At 37.4% G+C, this 18,374-nt stretch overlaps 1 protein-coding gene across 1 annotated transcript; it reads left to right on the top strand.

Moving 5' to 3' along the window:
• Window positions 1–3,086: 3,086 nt before the first annotated feature.
• Window positions 3,087–11,414, top strand: LOC107785290 (NF-X1-type zinc finger protein NFXL2). Its single transcript, XM_016606560.2, has 13 exons — window positions 3,087–4,427; window positions 4,527–4,640; window positions 4,722–4,777; window positions 5,756–5,822; window positions 6,739–6,831; window positions 7,011–7,096; window positions 7,181–7,343; window positions 7,494–7,667; window positions 7,862–8,052; window positions 8,371–8,452; window positions 10,468–10,674; window positions 10,875–10,964; window positions 11,044–11,414. Exons 1-13 carry the CDS (start codon window positions 3,282–3,284, stop codon window positions 11,197–11,199), a joined length of 2,625 nt encoding a protein of 874 aa, XP_016462046.2. The 5' UTR covers window positions 3,087–3,281; the 3' UTR covers window positions 11,200–11,414.
• The last annotated feature ends 6,960 nt before the right edge of the window (window positions 11,415–18,374 follow it).

Genomic DNA, 18,374 nt, shown 5'->3' with positions numbered 1-18,374 from the left:
CACCTGGAACTTTGTATCTTTGACGACTCCTTTAGCGAATGTGGTGAGTGTTACCTCTCCTTTCGTGAGGACACTAGAATTATCAAATCCAGATAGAGTATGCGCCTTTGGTATCACTTTATCTTCAGCATGCATCTCACATAATACTCTTAGTAAAATAATGTTCACGGAACTACCTAGATCAATCAAAACTCATTTCATATTAGTATCATATACAATTAAAGATATTACCAGTGCGTCGTTATGAGGGGTTAATACGCCATCTGCATCTGCGCCATTGAATGTAATATTATCTTCCTCTAAAACATGTTGCACCTGTTTCCCTTGGGTAATTGTTACTTTGGAAATTTTGTTAGCTGCAGTATATGATATACCATTGACGTCTTCACCCCCACTTATAACGTTGACAGTTCTTTTGGGAGAAGGTGGTTTTGGAGGCTCCTGCCTGTTCTTCATGTAAGCTTGCTTGCCTTTCTCACTGAACAACTCAGTAAGATACCCTTGTTTTAATAAATGATCAACTTCACTTTGTAAAAATCTGCAATCTGCTGTTTTATGTCCGTGGTCATTATGAAACTCGCACCAATAGTCAGGGTTGCACCTGTTTGGATTCGATCTCATTTCCTTTGGCCATCGAACCTTATCTCCCATACTTCTCAAAACAACTATGAGCTCGGAGGTGCTGACGTTGAAGTTGTAACCACCGAATCTCTCTTTTAAATTTCTATCATCATCTCATGACTCATAGTTATTTCGCTCGTTCCTGAATCTTGATGAAGAACCTGATTCTTTGTTTCTTGATCTGTGATCGTACCTTTGATTATCCTGCTTTGACCGTGAGTCCTTTCCCGCAGGTCCCATGTAAGGCTCGTACCCGTTTTTACCGGATCGTACGTCTTGAACTTACCTTTTCTTCTTTTTGAAATCGTGGAACAGTATTTTCCTCAATCCTCAACTTCATGCTATACCTGTTATAAACATCATTCCACGTTGTAGCTGGGAATTCTCGAAGGCTTTCCTTGAGCCTCCTCGTAGCTTCCGAGCTTTTTTCATTCAAATTACTTGTGAAAGCTATAACTGCCCAGTTGTCGGGTACACGTGGCAATGTCATGCTTTCACATTGAAATCTGTCCATGAATTCTCTAAGCAGTTCTGAGTCCCTTTGCTTGATTTTGAAAATATCCTCCATTCTTTTCTCTACTTTTTGAGCTCCGAGTGTGCTTTGATGAAAGAATCTGCAAGCTCAGCAAAAGAATTTATAGAATTTTCGGGTAAAAGAAAATACCATGTTAGCGCTCCTTTGGTGAGCGTTTCACCAAATTTTTTGACTAATACTGATACAATCTCCTGCTTAGTCAAATCGTTGCCTTTTACACCCGTTGTGAATGCAGTCACATGATCTCGTGGGTCTGTTGTTCCATCATATTTTGGAATATCAGGCATTTTGAACTTTTTGGAATTGGGAGTGGAGCAGCACTTGGCTTCCAGGGTTGTTGCGAATATCTATCCATATCTACCCCTTTGATTATGGGCGGCACCCCGGGTATCTGCTCTATGCGCTCACTTTGCTCCTTGAGCTGTTTCTGCAAGGTTAGTACTAAATTTTGTAAATCTGAATTAACTAAATTACCTGGTTCTCCATCTTGCGATTCACTGGGGGTTCCACCGCTGGCTGAATTAACAAGCCCGGAACGAGGGTTCTCCAAAGTATTGTTATTTGGAGTAGGTGTGGGTGGTGCAGCAGGTAACTGGCTAACCAAGGCCTAAACGGCTTTATTGACCTATGCGGTAATAAGTTTTTGCAAAGCCTCATCCATAGCTTTAACATTTTCGAATTGAGTCTGTCCATCTGTATGAGATTCCTTAGGAGTGCCTTCACGAGATCGCCGAGGAGAGCCTTGTGGAGAAATAATCAGTGCGTTATTATCCTGAGGGTCTCTCTGAAGTTGTTGGTTTATTTGGTTTTCTTGGTTTCCTTGAATGTTGTCATTGTTGTTCGACATAGTTGATGCAACAAGGAAAGTTAAGCGAAAAGAAAATAGATTATCAGATTCTCGGTAACGGAACCAATTTGTTTAACCAAAAAATGGAATTTTAGTCAAAGCTAGAATTTAGAAGAACACGGGTTACTGATAATCGAAAGAATATGTAAAAGAGAGTAATTTGGGTAGCAAGAATATAATCAGGAGAAAAACAAAAAATCAAAGTTTATTCCAATAGTGTTTCGTGTCCTTACAATTGATCAGATATCTCCCTTTTATAGATATCTTGGGGATATGCGTTTTGCCCAAATCATAATAAGGCTATTATGAATAATTAAAGATATTGAATGCTACGTTACATAATTATTATATTCAATACAAATTCTCTAACGTATTCAACATTTAATGCCTATTAAATACTGTATATGCACTCTTTTCTATTGTCAGATCCATTCCTTTTGATTCTTGGATATAAATGACTTAAATATGTACGAGCACTGAATCCTTCGAATAACCGCCCGTGCCTCTTCCTTTGCCTTTGCTCGTTTCCGTTGCTGCTCGTGCCTCTTGGCTAATTGTAATTCTTTGACCATTTGACCAGTCCACGTGTCTTGACACGTCACCTTTATATACAATTTTTTCCAATACATCTAGGATTAAAGAAAATTTCCAAATATATTAATAGCAAACAATTATCCAACATTATAAAATCTCCTATGTACATCAAATAGCCAATAACTTTTGTATAGGGTACATTCTGTGTGAATTTAATTTCTGTCAACTTCAACATTTTTCTGGACATTGAGCCGTATTAAGTTTGTTTGCTTTTGACTACATGTGCAAAGTTAGTAATCACAAATCACTTTAGGTTCCTTTTTCTAAAATCAATTCGATGCTACACTTTCTCCATCTTAATATTTGGTGTCTTTCTGATTGATGACGTATTAATAGTTCTTAGACAATTAGTACAACTTTCAACTTCATTTAACTATCTAAATTTTTAGAATTTGATATAATCTTATCTTTGTTCACTAATTTTTAATAAATACTTAAATATATCCGGTAACTACATTAATATAATGGCGCATCAATCAAGCTACAACTATTCAAATTTTTGTGTCTAATTAAAGCAATACATATATAAAATGAGACGAACATAGTATAATCTCGTTCTCGTACTTCACAAAAAATGAGCGACAAATGGCAAGTTTTCTAGAAACAGAGAACAGAATTGGGTCACAACTTATAACGTCCTCCTCAAAACCAACGAAAGTCCAAGCTACTTCCTAAATTCCCAAAATGACCTCCTGGTCCGCCACCGTTGCACCACCTCTCTCACCGCCATCTTCCGACTCCGATTCCGATTCCGCCACCATCTCCGACTCCCATCACCACCGCCATTCCGACCTCTCTTCCACCATCTTCAAATCCTACCTCGAACATTCCAGCGGCGACCACAACAACCAACAACAGCAACAACATGACCTAATCAAAATCCAATCTTTCCTCACTTCTTCTCGTTCCGGTGCCCTCTCATGCCTCATTTGCCTCGAAAGAATCCGTCCTTCCGATCCCACATGGTCATGTTCCTCTGGCTGTTTCGCCGTCTTTCATCTCCATTGTATCCAATCATGGGCCGTTCAATGCTCCAATTTGGCCGCCGCACGTGCCGTCACGCGCGCCGCCACTCCGAATGACAGTTCCCTTTTATGGCACTGCCCCAAATGCCGAGTTGAGTATTCCAAATCGCAGATCCCTAAAAATTACTATTGTTTCTGTGGGAAACTCCCGGACCCACCTCATGATCCTTGGGTTTTACCTCATTCTTGTAATGAAATTTGTGGGAGGCCATTGAAGTACAATTGTGGACACCATTGCTTGTTGTTGTGCCACCCGGGGCCCTGCCCGTCTTGTCCTAAATTGGTTAAATCCAATTGCTTTTGTGGGGCTGTGGAAGATGTCAAACGATGCGGGTTCAAGAATTTCTCGTGCAACGGTGTTTGTAAAAAGTTGTTGGATTGTAAGACTCATAGGTGTAGTGAAACTTGCCATGAGGGTAATTGTCCTCCTTGTAAAGCTAAAGGCATTTATAAGTGTCAATGTGGGAAGTTGGAGATGAAAAGAGAGTGTTTTGATAGGTTCTTTAGGTGTGAAAATCCATGTGTTAAGTTACTTGGTTGTGGGAGGCATAAGTGTGAGAGAGGTTGTCATGAGGGTGATTGTGGAGATTGTCCACTTCAAGGGAAGAGGACTTGTCCTTGTGGGAAGAGATTTTATGAAGGGATTGCTTGTGATGCTCCGGTTTCGGTATGTGGAGCAACGTGTGGTAAAATGCTGAGCTGTGGATTTCATAGGTGCCCTGAAAGGTGCCACAGAGGCCCCTGCATTGAAACTTGTAGGGTGGTTGTTACTAAATCGTGTAGGTGTGGGAGTTATAGGAAACAGGTAAGATTTAGTTGTACTTATTTTGATTAATTTACTTGATCTTTTGTGATTATTTCTTTCGGTTCTAAGTTTATCAACAATAAATTGAACTTAGAATAGGTTCCTTGCTATCAAGATATGACATGTGAAAGGAAGTGTCAGAAAATGCGGGACTGTGGAAGACATGCCTGTAAGCGCAAATGCTGTGATGGGGATTGCCCACCTTGTTCTGAGGTGTGTTTGTTTAGTTCATATTTTGACAATTTTGTTACTTACTATTATTCCTAATGTGTACTTAAATCTGTCAAGTGACAGATGTGTGACAGGAAGCTCCGTTGTAGGAATCACAAGTGTCCAGCTCCTTGCCACAGGTCTGATATAGTTCTTTCTGTTTTCCTGAGTTGCGATTCCCAGGCATTAAATGGGTTGTTGTTGTTGTTGTTGTTGTCCTCTTACAGGAAAAGTTATTGTCTTATTGATATATCAGCTTTTTGTAGATTCAGTACATGAAAGAGTGTATACCATTTTGTGAAGCTCCTTTCCTAATATGTAGTGTGTTGGATATGTGTACTTGTGGTGTCTCTAATGCATATTTCCATAATTTAGGAACAAAAATCGTTACAAATTTGTGAAATGAGAACTGAGAAGGACAAACATGATAAATATTAGTAATCATTCTTGTTGCCTTTCTCAGAAAAGTAAATATTAGAAATCATTCACGTGGATTTTATTAGACACCTATCATCTAAGAAGGATAAGCTTTAGCCTTTTTGAAGTTTAAGATACTTGAAGTGATTCGGCACCCAAGGTTGTGGCCTAGTGGTTAATGAAATGGGAGGAGGACCATGAGGTCTCATGTTCAAATCCCAGTAGAGGGAGAAAACGCTAGGTGATTTCTTCTCCTAAGCCTTGGTGGCTGGGTTATCGGGTATTTGCATTGGTGCCCAAACTGCCCCCGGACACTACCATCATAAAAAAAAAAGATACTTGGGGTGATTTAATAATTTATCTTGCTACAGTGGAGCCTGATATGACTCTCCGGATGAGGACATCAGGAGGCAGCGTGGAAAAGGATTGAATTTTGGCACCTATTGTTTGTCAATGCTATTGCCTGCCGAACTAAACACCTGATCATATGTAGGAAAAGTTAACAGTTATATATGTTGGTCTCTTATGATTTAAAGTGGTGTTACTTTAGTGTTGATTTGCAAAGAAAAAATTGTATGAGCTAAATAATCCCAATTCTTGTTTATATATTTTATATTTGGGTGACTGTGGCAGTCCTTGATCTTTTAATCCTTGCATCAGTTATTGAACAATATGTGACCAATTTCCTTTGGTTACTGCAGAGGCGCTTGTGCACCCTGCCCAGTGATGGTCACAATTTCATGTTTATGCGGGGTGACACATTTCGAGGTAGGAGTTCAGTTACTGTATGTACCTTGTTTGAAGTTTTATATCTCCTATAGTGGAAGAGATGGTTGTGTTTTCTATATAAGTATCTGTCTGTTTTATTGATTAGAAAGAATAGAAGTGGCATAGAGTTTTCTGTTGTCCAGTCGTTAGGACTTTCCGTCTGTCTGGTGAGCATTGTTTTATACTGGGAGTCTTCACCAGTATTTTATGATGAGTCAATGACATCCTTGAGCTTTTCACTTAAATATCTTTATGCTTCAAAGATCTGAATCTTCTAGCTTAAGAGACAAAGAAGGAGCCTAGGAATGAACATCGATCTATGAATAGGTTGTAACTCATGGTGCTTACTTATATTCCTCTTTACCTACACTTGTTTATAATCCCCTCATTAATTTGATAACTTGTGGCCTTCTATGATAGCATGATGCGCCTAGTGACTGATGGTAACAGGTGCTCATTATTTGATGTTCCTTGGCATGCACCAAAAGCAATCACAGCACTAAAAGCATGACAATTTACCTCTGTAGAAATGACATCAGCCTCCCCAATCTATCCTCTTTCATCTTGTCAGATGATTTGACGTAGTAAACAAATTTTCTGTCATCACCTTATCAAAATAAGAAAATAAATTTCTGTCATCTCCATGCTCGGCTCCAATAAAACAAATCAACTTGCAATCTCTCTAATGATGGCACTGTTACTATCCTCACATTGCTTCTCAGCACTGCCTGATTTCTGCTTTCCAAATTCTGCTGGAATTTTTATGCTTTAAGCAATGAAGTAGAAATCATTTTAAAAAGTTTAGCAAGAAGGCTCTAGATTACAACTAGAAGATTCTTTATGGTACTAACATTGTAAATCTTTTCGTGAAGATTCTTGCTAACTTGTTTCTGGTAATTTTGTTCACTTTGGTCAGGTTCCTTGTGGTGCAGAAGCTGAACAAACACCTCCAAAATGTCGTAAACCATGTCGTGTGGATCGTTTATGCAGGCATGCTTCTAATTGCAAGGTTGTATTTGTTGCATGTACTACTTACCATGTACTAGGTGATTGTATGAATATTTTATATCGTTATTCTAGGAATATTTAGCAGGGTTATCACTTGATGCCTCGGTTTTCATCCAACTTCTAGCATGAAATAAAATACTGTTCACTTGATGAGGCTAACGTGTGCACTCATTTCTCCAGCCACATAGGTGTCACTATGGAGCTTGCCCACCATGTCGTTTACTTTGTGATGAAGAATATCCTTGTGGGCACAAGTGTGAATTGAGGTTTGCCTTTATTACATTTCTGGATATCTACTATTGTATACCCGTTCATTCACTGAATCTTTGTTAATCGTTGATTATAAGCAGGTGCCATGGCCCTACACAACCTCCTCTTCCAGAGTTCACTTTGAAACCAAAGAAAAGGAGACCGAACAATCAGACTGAACCTACTCCTGGTTCATCATGCCCCCCATGCCCACAACTTGTATGGAGGTCTTGTTGGGGTAATCATGTAGGAGCAGAAAGAATGGTGGGAATCATATCCTCAACTCGTCGATAATACTTACATTATCTTCTTTTGTATATTCTTTTCAGGAGCTGTTTATTATTCTTTTGTCTCTGTCAAAAGCTTTACATTTACTTACCAACAGAAATTCACTTGAGCTCTTTCTTGTTTCAGATGGTCTGCTCAGACAGGACAGTATTTTCCTGTGACAATTTGTGTGGAAATCCTCTTCCTTGTGGAAATCACTACTGCACTAAAGTTTGCCATGCCTTGGTTAGTAGTGCTTCAAAATTATATGGCAGTAGAAGACCCGAATCTTGTGAAGAGTGTACTCTTCCTTGCCAACAGGTATTAATATATTTTCTATCCATCTCATCTGTGGGACTTACTAGTTTTTTCTTTTGGGGCCTAATTCAGCAATCAATACTTTCGATGATATGTTTGGTGGCTCTATCATTTTGATGATTGCACTCCTTTATAAGTTGGCACTTTATGGTTTGTTGTTCGGGTATGAACTATTTACTTTTATTGATCATTTTTAGGAAAGAAAACCTACTTGTCGTCATCCATGTCCCTTGCGTTGTCATCCTGGAGAATGCCCCCCTTGCAAAGCACTGATAAAGCGTTCATGTCACTGTGGTTCCATGGTTCATGTCTTTGAGTGCATATACTACAACAGTTTGTCCGCAAAAGAGCAACTTACTGTTCGATCATGTGGAGGACCATGCCATAGGTAGCTTATTGAACTTTGCTCACTTTTCCTTCAAATCTACGATAAACGAAAGCTGTAATTTCATCGTTTTATAGGTAGGCTATATTTCTTTTTGTATCACCTTCAGCAAAAATGGTGTGCACCATGATGGCTACATAGGCTATTTGGCTTATCAACTTATTTGCGCAACCCCCTTCCCTTTAGGCTTATAATAAAGTTGATTTTCGTGCATTTTACCTTATTGGGAAAAAAAAGTTGAATTGTGTGCATTTGAAATGCACCTGAAACTCCCTAGCTGACCTTGATGAACCCTTCTTTGTTTGGATGCAAAATGTGCAGAAAATTACCTAATTGTACGCACCTCTGCCCGGAGATATGTCATCCTGGTGAATGTTCATCTCCTGATCAATGTTCCAAGAAGGTAATTGATTGATATACTCTCACTGCGTGGTTTGTTGACCTAGTTATCTTAGTCGGTAATACTTAGTTCGAATTACAAAAAGCTTATGTTTCATAGCATCTTGTTTTAAATCAAAATCTTTCCTATGGACATATTTATATTGAAGTAGGAAATTGCACCTATTTCCCACGAAAGTGAATTTTCTTTCAACCTTTTTTACTTTTCGTTGCCAAGTAGTCCGTGAGGGGGAGGGGAGGCATGTTACTGGTTCAGGGATGTACTGTACCCATTCTGATATCCATTCACTCCCAGACCAAGAACTCTGTGAAGCCTATAATGAGCAGATCGGCGGACCACCCCCAACGCCACAAAAGAAAAGCAACAGTGAGAGGAAACCTCCTTTCCCTGCTTGGAGCATGACCATGGGGTCAGAGAAGTAGCAAATAAGTTTAACTTAGGGTGATATAAGTGTTTATATACACACAAGCGCGCGCGCACACAAAAAAAAAAAAAAAAGTATATAAACACTTGTATCACCCTAAGTTATACTTATTTGCTACTTCTCTGACCCCATGGCCATGCTCCAAGAAGGGAAAGGAGGTTTCCTCTCACTGTTGCTTTTCTTTTGTGGCATTGGGGGTGGTCCGCTGATCTGCTCATTATAGGTTTCACAGAGTTCTTGGTCTGGGAGTGAATGGATATCAGAATGGGTACAGTACATCCCTGAACCAGTAACATGCCTCCCCTCCCCCTCACGGACTACTTGGCAACGAAAAGTAAAAAAGGTTGAAAGAAAATTCACTTTCGTGGGAAATAGGTGCAATTTCCTACTTCAATATAAATATGTCCATAGGAAAGATTTTGAATTTCCATGATGCTTTCAAACAAGGATCATTTGCTTGTTCAATTTCTTTATTACATGATTTTCTAGCCCAAGGAAGGATCTAACTTCAATATCTATCAACATTGCTCGTATGTTACATTTTTCCTTCAAGATTATCAGAAAGTAACCATTCACGACAGTAAGCGTATGTGCACAGCCTCCTTGAAGGTACCTTTTAGTTAGCCAGCCAATTCCAGGACCAAAAAGCATATCCATTGCATCAAACCAAGCTTGGTATTGAAACTATTCTATTTTATGCTGAAACAAAAGGGCTTTAAATCATTTTTCTATCACAAATTGTTGGCTAACTTAACTATCTTTCCCCAATTCGACAAATTCTTAAGGGAGCAGGGATATGTTTCAGCAACACATATACTACCCATGTGTGAAGGGCTGTTTGGTCTATACTATGTATATGCTGATTCGGAATATCTACATAAGTTTATTATTTATGGACTAGAATAAACAAATTAATTAATATTTGACTATTAGCTCACAAACTGATTTCTGTTTTCTACTTTCTTTGCCACGCTATTCTATCAAAGCATCGAGTTAGGATTTGAATGGGCTTACTCGATGCCATTAAACATTCCACTAACTGGTGTGTACCAGGAAAATCATCTTTATGAAGCTGCATGAAAGCCAATTGTCTGAGATGCCATTGCTTTTCATCAGCTACTTTTTATTTGGATGTGTCAATTATCTATATTTAAAAACCATGAAAAAAAGAGAGTTCCGTTGTCAGTGAGAAAGGAAAAAACTGGATAAAAGAAAAGAAAGAGAAAAAAATTTAATTTCTGTGACTACACTTACTATTTCAGGAAAGGAAAAAAAAAAGATTTTAACTTGTATGAGCTTCATCCAAAATACAACTAAACTCTATCCCAGAAAGTTGAACAGGAATTTTTCTAATGAGCCAGATAGCTCCTTTCTATTAGCTCTATTAACCCAGATAACTTATTATTCCAAAATGTAAAATCAATTCTTTTTTCATTGATTGATGGCATATAGTATAGGCTCATAGTTGATGAGCCCAAAAAAAAAAATGTTCCAGTTATTTAGTTTACTGGGTCACTTTTATCAATTCTTTTTCCATGTTCTATCCACTATTTTCTGCCTATCTACTGTTAATGTTTAATGATTCTTTTATTAGGTTACTGCTCGCTGTGGATGCCAAAATCTGAAAAAAGAGTTGGTCTGTAAGGATGTGCAAGCAGCCTATAGAAGTAATGGTACTGATCCCAAAGATGTATCTAGAAACCAATATGGACTTGGCATCCTTCCTTGCAATTCAGATTGCAGGAGCAAAGTGAAAGCTGCTGAGGGGGAGTTGCAACATCGTAAATCAAAAGCGCCCGAGGTAAACCTTTATAATTTTCTCAACTGCATGTCATGATCTGCTGTATTTTCTGGAGTTGAACAAGAAAGAGGGTTACTTCTCATGCCTTACGTTGAATAGTTTATTTTTTGAGAATGAGAATGATTGCGCTCAATAGGTTATTGATCCAAAAGTATATCCCATAATTAGTTGAAATTTAGCTCAAATTTGCTCTTCGTCAGGAAAAGGAACCTGAAACAAAAGATAATGTGACGAAGCGAAGACGGAGAAAAGGAAGGGTGCTCGAAGACAAGAAAACTTCAATACTGCAGGTCTGTCTTAGAATTAATGATACATCCGTTTTCCTTTCAAGCTTTTAAATGCTTAACTGCAGTTATTTTAACTTGACAGAGAATTATTGCTGGCATCAAGAAATTTCTTCTATTTGTTATCATCATAATAGCTCTGATTGCTTCAGTATATTTGGGTTATAAAGGCCTATTATGGCTCTCTGATTGGATGAACGAAGCTGAAATACAACGACAAAGAAGATACTCGCGAACATAGTTCGTCAGAATCAACTTCATACAGAATTGTTTAATCTTGGTTGAACGGCAAGGAGGAAACATTCTTTATTCATTTTGGAGTTAGTTGATATTGGTTTTCATATATGTAAAATAGCTCACAGGACTCAGAGAAGCTTGGAGAGTGGTCTGACTAAGTTTTCTTTTTCCCTTTAAAGTGGCAAAATACATAATTTACCCATTGACCTTGCACCCAAATCCCTGTTACACACCTCTACCACGGGCAACCTTCTATACATCCAACCTTTTAGAAGTGTGTCAATGACACACCATTCTGCTTAGCTGGCATGTGCGTGTTTAACACAAAAAATAAGAGCGTGAGAAAGGTAAATCTTTTGTCCAAAATCTTATTTAAGTTCCATTTGTCAAAAATTAAACCAAAATGGAAATTATTTTAAAAAACAAACTCAAAAATAAAGAAAAAACAAGAGAAGAAAAGGAAAAGACCATTTGGTCTGAATTCGCGGACAACTTCACCATAAAGAAGATAAAACTCAATCTACAATTTACACAATAACATTCAATCAAATAAGGTAATTTAGTCATCTTCTCTATCTTTTCCTTTCCATTCAGAAATTTGGACAATTTGTGGCGGTGTCGAATTTTTGAATCGTCATTTGGGAGGAGAAAGTTTTGAACCTCCATTGTTGGGGTTTCTTGAGTTTTCGAATCGGCGTTTGGGCGGAGAAATCTAGCAACAATGTTGGAAATTATTTGGACTGAATTATTGAGCTTGTTTACTGAATTAAATTTTTGTTGCTATCCTGAAATTGATTTTAAAGTTATTCTTAGATTTTTGAATCAGCTTTTGGGTTTGTCAAAATGCGAACCAGTGTAAAAAAAAAATAATCGAATTATAATTTTAAGTTGAGCAAACTTCATTTATGGCCAGCAGCTAGAAACTAATATCAGCCGCTAGCCACAAAATTACAGTATACATTTTGTAGCCCAAAACTAATTAAAAGGCTAGCCACCGATCCAACTATCACCGAAACAGTCCTTCCTTACATTTCAAACTCAATCGTTACACAGAGGCGAGGTCTTCTTTTTTTCTTTCCTCTAGTCAGTTTAAGCAGATCTGAAGGTTTCCAATTGAAACCAAACAGTTTCGGCGAATAATGGTGGCCAACAGTGGTAATTTTAATCTCTCTTACTCACTCGCTTTAGCCTCTATTTTTCGTGTGCTCTCTTTGTTTTTCCCTACCCCCAATCTTGTGCTCTTTAAACTTTGTGTGTGTGTGTGTGTGTTTCTTTTCAGTTGAGAACACAAAGAAGGTGAAGTCAGAAGGAGGGGAGGCATCCTCGAAGAAGGGAAAATGGGATCTCTTTTTTTGTATGTGTTTGTTGGTTTTTCATTTGAGAGAAAGAGAGAGGGCCCAAAATCTAAAGAAGAGGCGTTAGGTTCTAGCTCTTGTTTTCGTTGCTTTTTCTTTTCTAGTGTAGAAAATTGAGAGGTTTCTTTGTGCTGTTGTGGTCATAGCAGCAGTAATGGAGCTGAAGGTTTTTGATTTATTGTGTCTTGTGGGAGAAACAAAGATGGCGGAAACTAATGCATAGTCTAACTTTAGGTCTCAATTGTCTTTAATTTTTTATCTCATGCATAGCCTTCACTGTACAAAATATATACAAATAGACTTTCATTATACAAAAAATATACTAAATAGACTTTCATTATACAAAATATATACAAAATAAATTGTCACTATACAAAAATATATAAAATAAACTGTCATTGTATAATTTATATACAATAGACTGTCACTATACAAAAAAATATACAAATTAGACTGTCATTATACAATATATATATTAAATAGACTGTCCCTATACAAAAAATATACAAAACAGACTGTCACTATACAATTTATATACAAATAGAGTGTCATTATACAAAATATATACAAAAATAGAATGTCATTATACAAAAAATATACTAAAATAGACTGTTATTATACAAAATATGTATAAAATAGACTATCACTATATAAAAATATACTAAATAGACTGCCACTATACAATTTATATACAATTAGCTCTCACTATACAAAATATATACAAAATAGATGGTCACTATACAAAATAGACTGTTACTATACAAAAAATATACAAAATAGACTGTCACTAGCAAAAATATACAAACATATACTGTTATTATACAAAAAATATACAAAATAGACTGTCACTAGCAAAAATATACAAAAATATACTGTTATTATACAAAAAATATACAAAATAGACATTTCGTATATGACCTGCATTACATATTTCATTCAATTCTTAGCTAATACTTATCATATCCAGAAGTAAAAAAATACAATTTAAAAAGGCAAAAAAAAGGCTGCTTTATCGCGCCAGGGAGGATCGAACCTACGACCTTCAGCTTGGAAAGCGATGCTCTATCTACTGAGCTACAAGCGCTTGTGTTGTAATTCTCATTCCTTTCGGCTACTATATGCAATATGTTTGGGCCGAAGGGCCATTTTCTGTAAATGGGCCAAAACATAGGCTATTAAAATTTTGTAGCGCTATAGAGGGTAGTTTTCTCTTTTAAATTGCCGGTTCAATGGATGTGGAGGTGATATGATGAGTGGTGCCAGCTATGGTGGTGGGGTGGTCACCTGCGACAGATCTGCCGGAGAGATGGGGGAGCAGAGAGCTAATTTAGTTTTTCTAAAAAAATAAAGTTCTTTTGTAGTCATAATTTAAAACCTAATGAATTTGTGGAATTGAAATGTGGTGCATTTGTAGAAAAAATGTGAAATTATTATACAAAGATTGCTCTCAACATTGGTGGCCGTTGTGGATTCTCCACTAAGTTGGGTGGGGAGTCATTTTTTTTTAAAAATAAAACTTGGATGGATTCTTTTTATTTTTCTACTTTTATGTTAGTGACACATGTCACAGCCTTATTCATGCGTGACACACACATGTTTAGAAAAAGTGGTCAAACACAGAAGTGGTGTGTCATTGACACACTTCTAAAAGGTTGGGTGTGTAAAAGGGTGCTCGTGAGAGGTGTGTAACAGGGATTTGGGTGCAAGGTCAATGGGTAAACTATGTATTTTGCCTTAAAGAATCAACGTAACTTAGAGTTTGTCAAGGTTCTCTATAATAATAAAGAAGGGGAACGTTGGAGCAACGGTAAAGTTGTCTCCGTGTGACCTATAGGTCATGGGTTCGAGCCATGAAAGCAGCCACTAATACTTGCATTAGATTAGGTTGTCTACATAACATCCCTTTGGTGCGTCCCTTCTCTGGACCCTGCGTAAATGCATGATACTTTGTGCACGGGCTTAAGGCTGTATTGTGGTCCGGTCCAGGGCATAAATGGGCTGGGCCAAAGGGGCCCGGGCTTAACGGTCCTGGAGGGTGGAACCGGCCCATCGTGGGCCTAAGCCCACATGGTCCCAGGCTAAATGGGTCGGGCCCACAAGCCCAAACGGGCCTAAGTGTTCCCAGCTATTTTCTTTTGAATTTTTTTTTATCTAAGGCAATTTCTTGTAAATTATATTATATAATTGTGACTTAAATCTTCTAATTCAAATTTAAACACAAAACAATTGCAAAGAAATATTCAAGGGAATGCCTTATAGTAATTTTTATTATTACGACATTAACAAATAATGGCAATATCTTTCTTAGTCTTCCTCCCCCCAATGGAATGAGCACAACAAGGTGCTAATACCACCATTAAAAGAAAAAAAAACTAATGAAGATGTGCCAAAATACAAGTTACATATTAGTCTATGTATTATCTCTAACAAATTTCATAAATCCTTCAAGGTTCGGAGGAATTTCCGTTAGTGGTGGTGGAAAAGAAGCTTGTTCATCATCGTTTCCAGGCGAAGCAGCATCCTTCGCAAGTTCAGCTAGCATTTCTTTATAAGCTTCGTCTATTTCCGGTTGTGATTCAGCAAGTCCAAAATTTCTTCTTTCCGAATGGATCCAATCTCTGAAGAGTACTGATTTTTCCAAGCTCTCCCTCATAGACGCTCTATGATCACCGATTTGAAGTCTCGCTTAATTGAAAGCGCTCTCTGATGCCACTGTTGAAGCTTGAATACTTAAAATATCTCGAGTCATCCTTGAAAGAATCAGATAGTGTTTTTCTTTGTCCTTTTACCATTCCAAAACATCAAAGAAGCCGTCGGGATTCTCTGATTCAAGTCCCTGCGACAAATAAACTTGAAGCTCATTTAGTTGTGAACTATCACCAATATTATCACCTTGAGAACCCCTGAACTCCGTCCAAAATTAAGTGTTTTTAGGCCCGCAGTTCTTTTATATAATTACGAACTAGACGAAGTAGGAGTTGGAACATTTGGTCTAGCATGATCTAAGGCAAGTTGATAAGCATTATAAATTGTTTGAGCATTTATTTTAATTGAGGCTTTTGCATCTGCAAGTGTATCAAATTCCTCATCTGAAAGTGATAAAGTCTTATAAATAAATGTATACCAAAAGTAAGGAACTCCAAATTTCATGGTAGGATTTAACATGGCAGCAACACCAAAAATAGGGAGGATAGGGAAAAAAATATTTAGCAAGTTAATAAATTACCCCACCCTCTGATAGGCCAAATTCATCACATTTTTTAAAATATTCTCTAAGTCTACTTCTACGGTTTGAATAAAAAAGCCAATTAAGAGCCATTTTAACCTTTTCAATTTCAACATTTAATATTTTCATACCATCACCGGCGATTAAATCGTAAATATGACAAATACATCTAACATGGAAAATATTACTAAATGCAGGATTTAGTGTAGTTGTAAGCAAGCCTATAGCATTAGTGTTACTAGAAGCATTATCCATTGAAACTGACATTATTTTATCTCTAATGCAAAAATATCTACAAATATCTGCAACTGTGTTAGCAATAAACTTACCTGTGTGACGTGAATTAATTATTCTATAAGCAATAATGTGCTTTTGCATTTCCCATTCCTTATTAATCCAATGAGTGGTAACAGTAAGATAATCACAGTCATTACCACTAAATACGACAATTTATATGAGTAAATAAATAGCGCAAATATTGTTCATATTCATGTTTATATTTATAAATATCGCTCTTTACAGTTACACGAGGCCATCCTTTATAAGTAGGATTAAAGCTCTTCTAATATAATGCACAAAGTGAGGGTTAGAAGGAAAACTATATGGTAAGCACATAACAGTAACCATTTTTGTCAATTCTTCACGATCTTTATTTGGATCATAATATAAAATGCCATCGGTAACAGTGTTAATTCCCGGTTGAACTAGATTTGACTTGGTACTAGGGTTAACCTGAGTACCTACACTTGTCCCCTCTTGCGCAGCTTTCATTTGAAGAAATCTAGCTTTATCTCTAGGGTGTGTCTTTATTTGTCTAGCCAAAGTACCCGTACCGCTACGGCCTCCAGTATATTTATGAGCCATCAAAGTCCCACAAGTTTTACATTTAGCCTTATTTTGATCTCTTAGTTGAGTAAAAAAGTGCCAAACAAGAGATGTTTCGCACCGTCTAAAAGGTTGTCTATTAAAAGTAGGGATTACTACATGAGGGTCAGGCGGGGCATCATTTGGATTATTATCAGTTGGGTTAACAACAAGACTAGTAGGTGTATCATCTAAATCCGATTGCGTTTTATCTAAATCATCATTTTCCTCATCATTTTCATCGATAGTTTGATTACCATAAAGAGCATTCATATATTCATCATTTAATTGTTGACCTGGTGCAATATCATGGGAAAATGGACTATCGATAAATTGAAAACAAGGGTTATCACTATCAAGAATAATAGGTGGAGGAGGACGGGTAACCGGTCTGCGTCGGGGAGCCGGGGGAGTAGTAGTAGCTTGGCCACTAGATTCACCAATTTTAGATTTTCCCTTGCCACCAAACATTTTTTTCAAAGAAAAGGTCATATTAATTATAATTATACAAACTAAAACAAACAAAACTATAATATTAAAACTTAAGAGTTAGAACGAGTTTACCGAATTGACGAACAACTTCTTAAAAATTGTATATTGTTGAAGACTTGAATACTTCAATTCACCAACTTCACAATTTTTCACAAATTGCAATAATAAAGTAAGGAATTATAGAAGAAAATTAGAGAGAGATTGAGAGAGATTGATGATTTTGTGAGTAAAAATGAAAGAATGAGGGGTATTTATAGTTGAAAATAGGGAAAAAGTATAATTATAAAAAGTTTGGGGGCCAAATGACTATTTTTTAAAAAGCCAAACGGCTAAATTGGCAGGCCAACGACTAGTTTTTAAACTTTCAACCGTTTTTTTTTTTTTGAAAAATAGTCGTCGGGCCCGTTAGGCCCGGTTGAACCGGCCCAGGCACGCCAGCCGGTCCCGGGCTCGCGGTCTCAACATGGAGAACCGGCCAACAGTGGGCTTCTAGGACCGCTTGGGACCGGACCGTTTGGACCGGCTCGTTTAGCCCGTGGTCTCGCAGTCTCGGGCCGGTCCCGGGCTGGGCCCGAACCACAATACATCCTTAACCGGGCTGTCCTTTTTTCCCCCTCTATAATAGTAAAACGACACATATATCCACACAGTTGACAATGGGATTATGAAGGTCATAGATTTCATATAAAGTATGTTAATGGAGAACGAACCACAAGCTGGCATCTGGATTTAAAGGGAACTCTGAATATGGGAATTTGTTGAGTTCAGAAGTTTTGAGTTTATTCTTTCTGTTTGTAATAAATGGTAGGTTTGCTACTTTTTACTTTCTGCCATCTACTATTGCTGGGCTTACTCACTATTGAATTTTGTTTTTCATCATTTTCACATTTCTTTTTGGATGTAAGTCGAATGTTGTGTTGCTTCAACGGTCTGGCAATGGAATTGCAATAATCTTTCGCTATTTTCCAGAGAAATGTATGGTAGTGGTGTGGAAAATTGACCAAGCCTAAACACACGTTTATATTTATTTATTTATGCTCAACTTTATTTGTCACTATTTGTGATATCTTACTTTGGAGAAAAGTAATGAGAATAAACGTATATTTCCTAGTTGCCAATTATTCAACTGTTTTTCACCATCGAGAAATATGGTGTGATTGTCCACCTTTTAAGGTTTGGTGTTCCGGTTTTCGGAAACGAAGAATTCTTTTGCGAGAATCCATACTAGTTAAACTTCTAGCC

Source organism: Nicotiana tabacum, chromosome 6 (assembly GCF_000715075.1).
Source record: "Nicotiana tabacum cultivar K326 chromosome 6, ASM71507v2, whole genome shotgun sequence".
Classification (NCBI taxonomy): Eukaryota; Viridiplantae; Streptophyta; class Magnoliopsida; order Solanales; family Solanaceae; genus Nicotiana; species Nicotiana tabacum.
This window is presented reverse-complemented; position numbering and strand designations above follow the sequence as displayed.

Bases quoted from the DNA above. Each gene is read 5' to 3' on its own strand.
- LOC107785290 (XM_016606560.2), top strand. From the start codon at position 3,282: ATGACCTCCTGGTCCGCCACCGTTGCACCACCTCTCTCACCGCCATCT. The intron at 4,428-4,526 runs GTAAGATTTAGT...AACTTAGAATAG, and splicing joins GTGGGAGTTATAGGAAACAG to GTTCCTTGCTATCAAGATAT. The intron at 7,097-7,180 runs GTTTGCCTTTAT...GATTATAAGCAG, and splicing joins GGGCACAAGTGTGAATTGAG to GTGCCATGGCCCTACACAAC.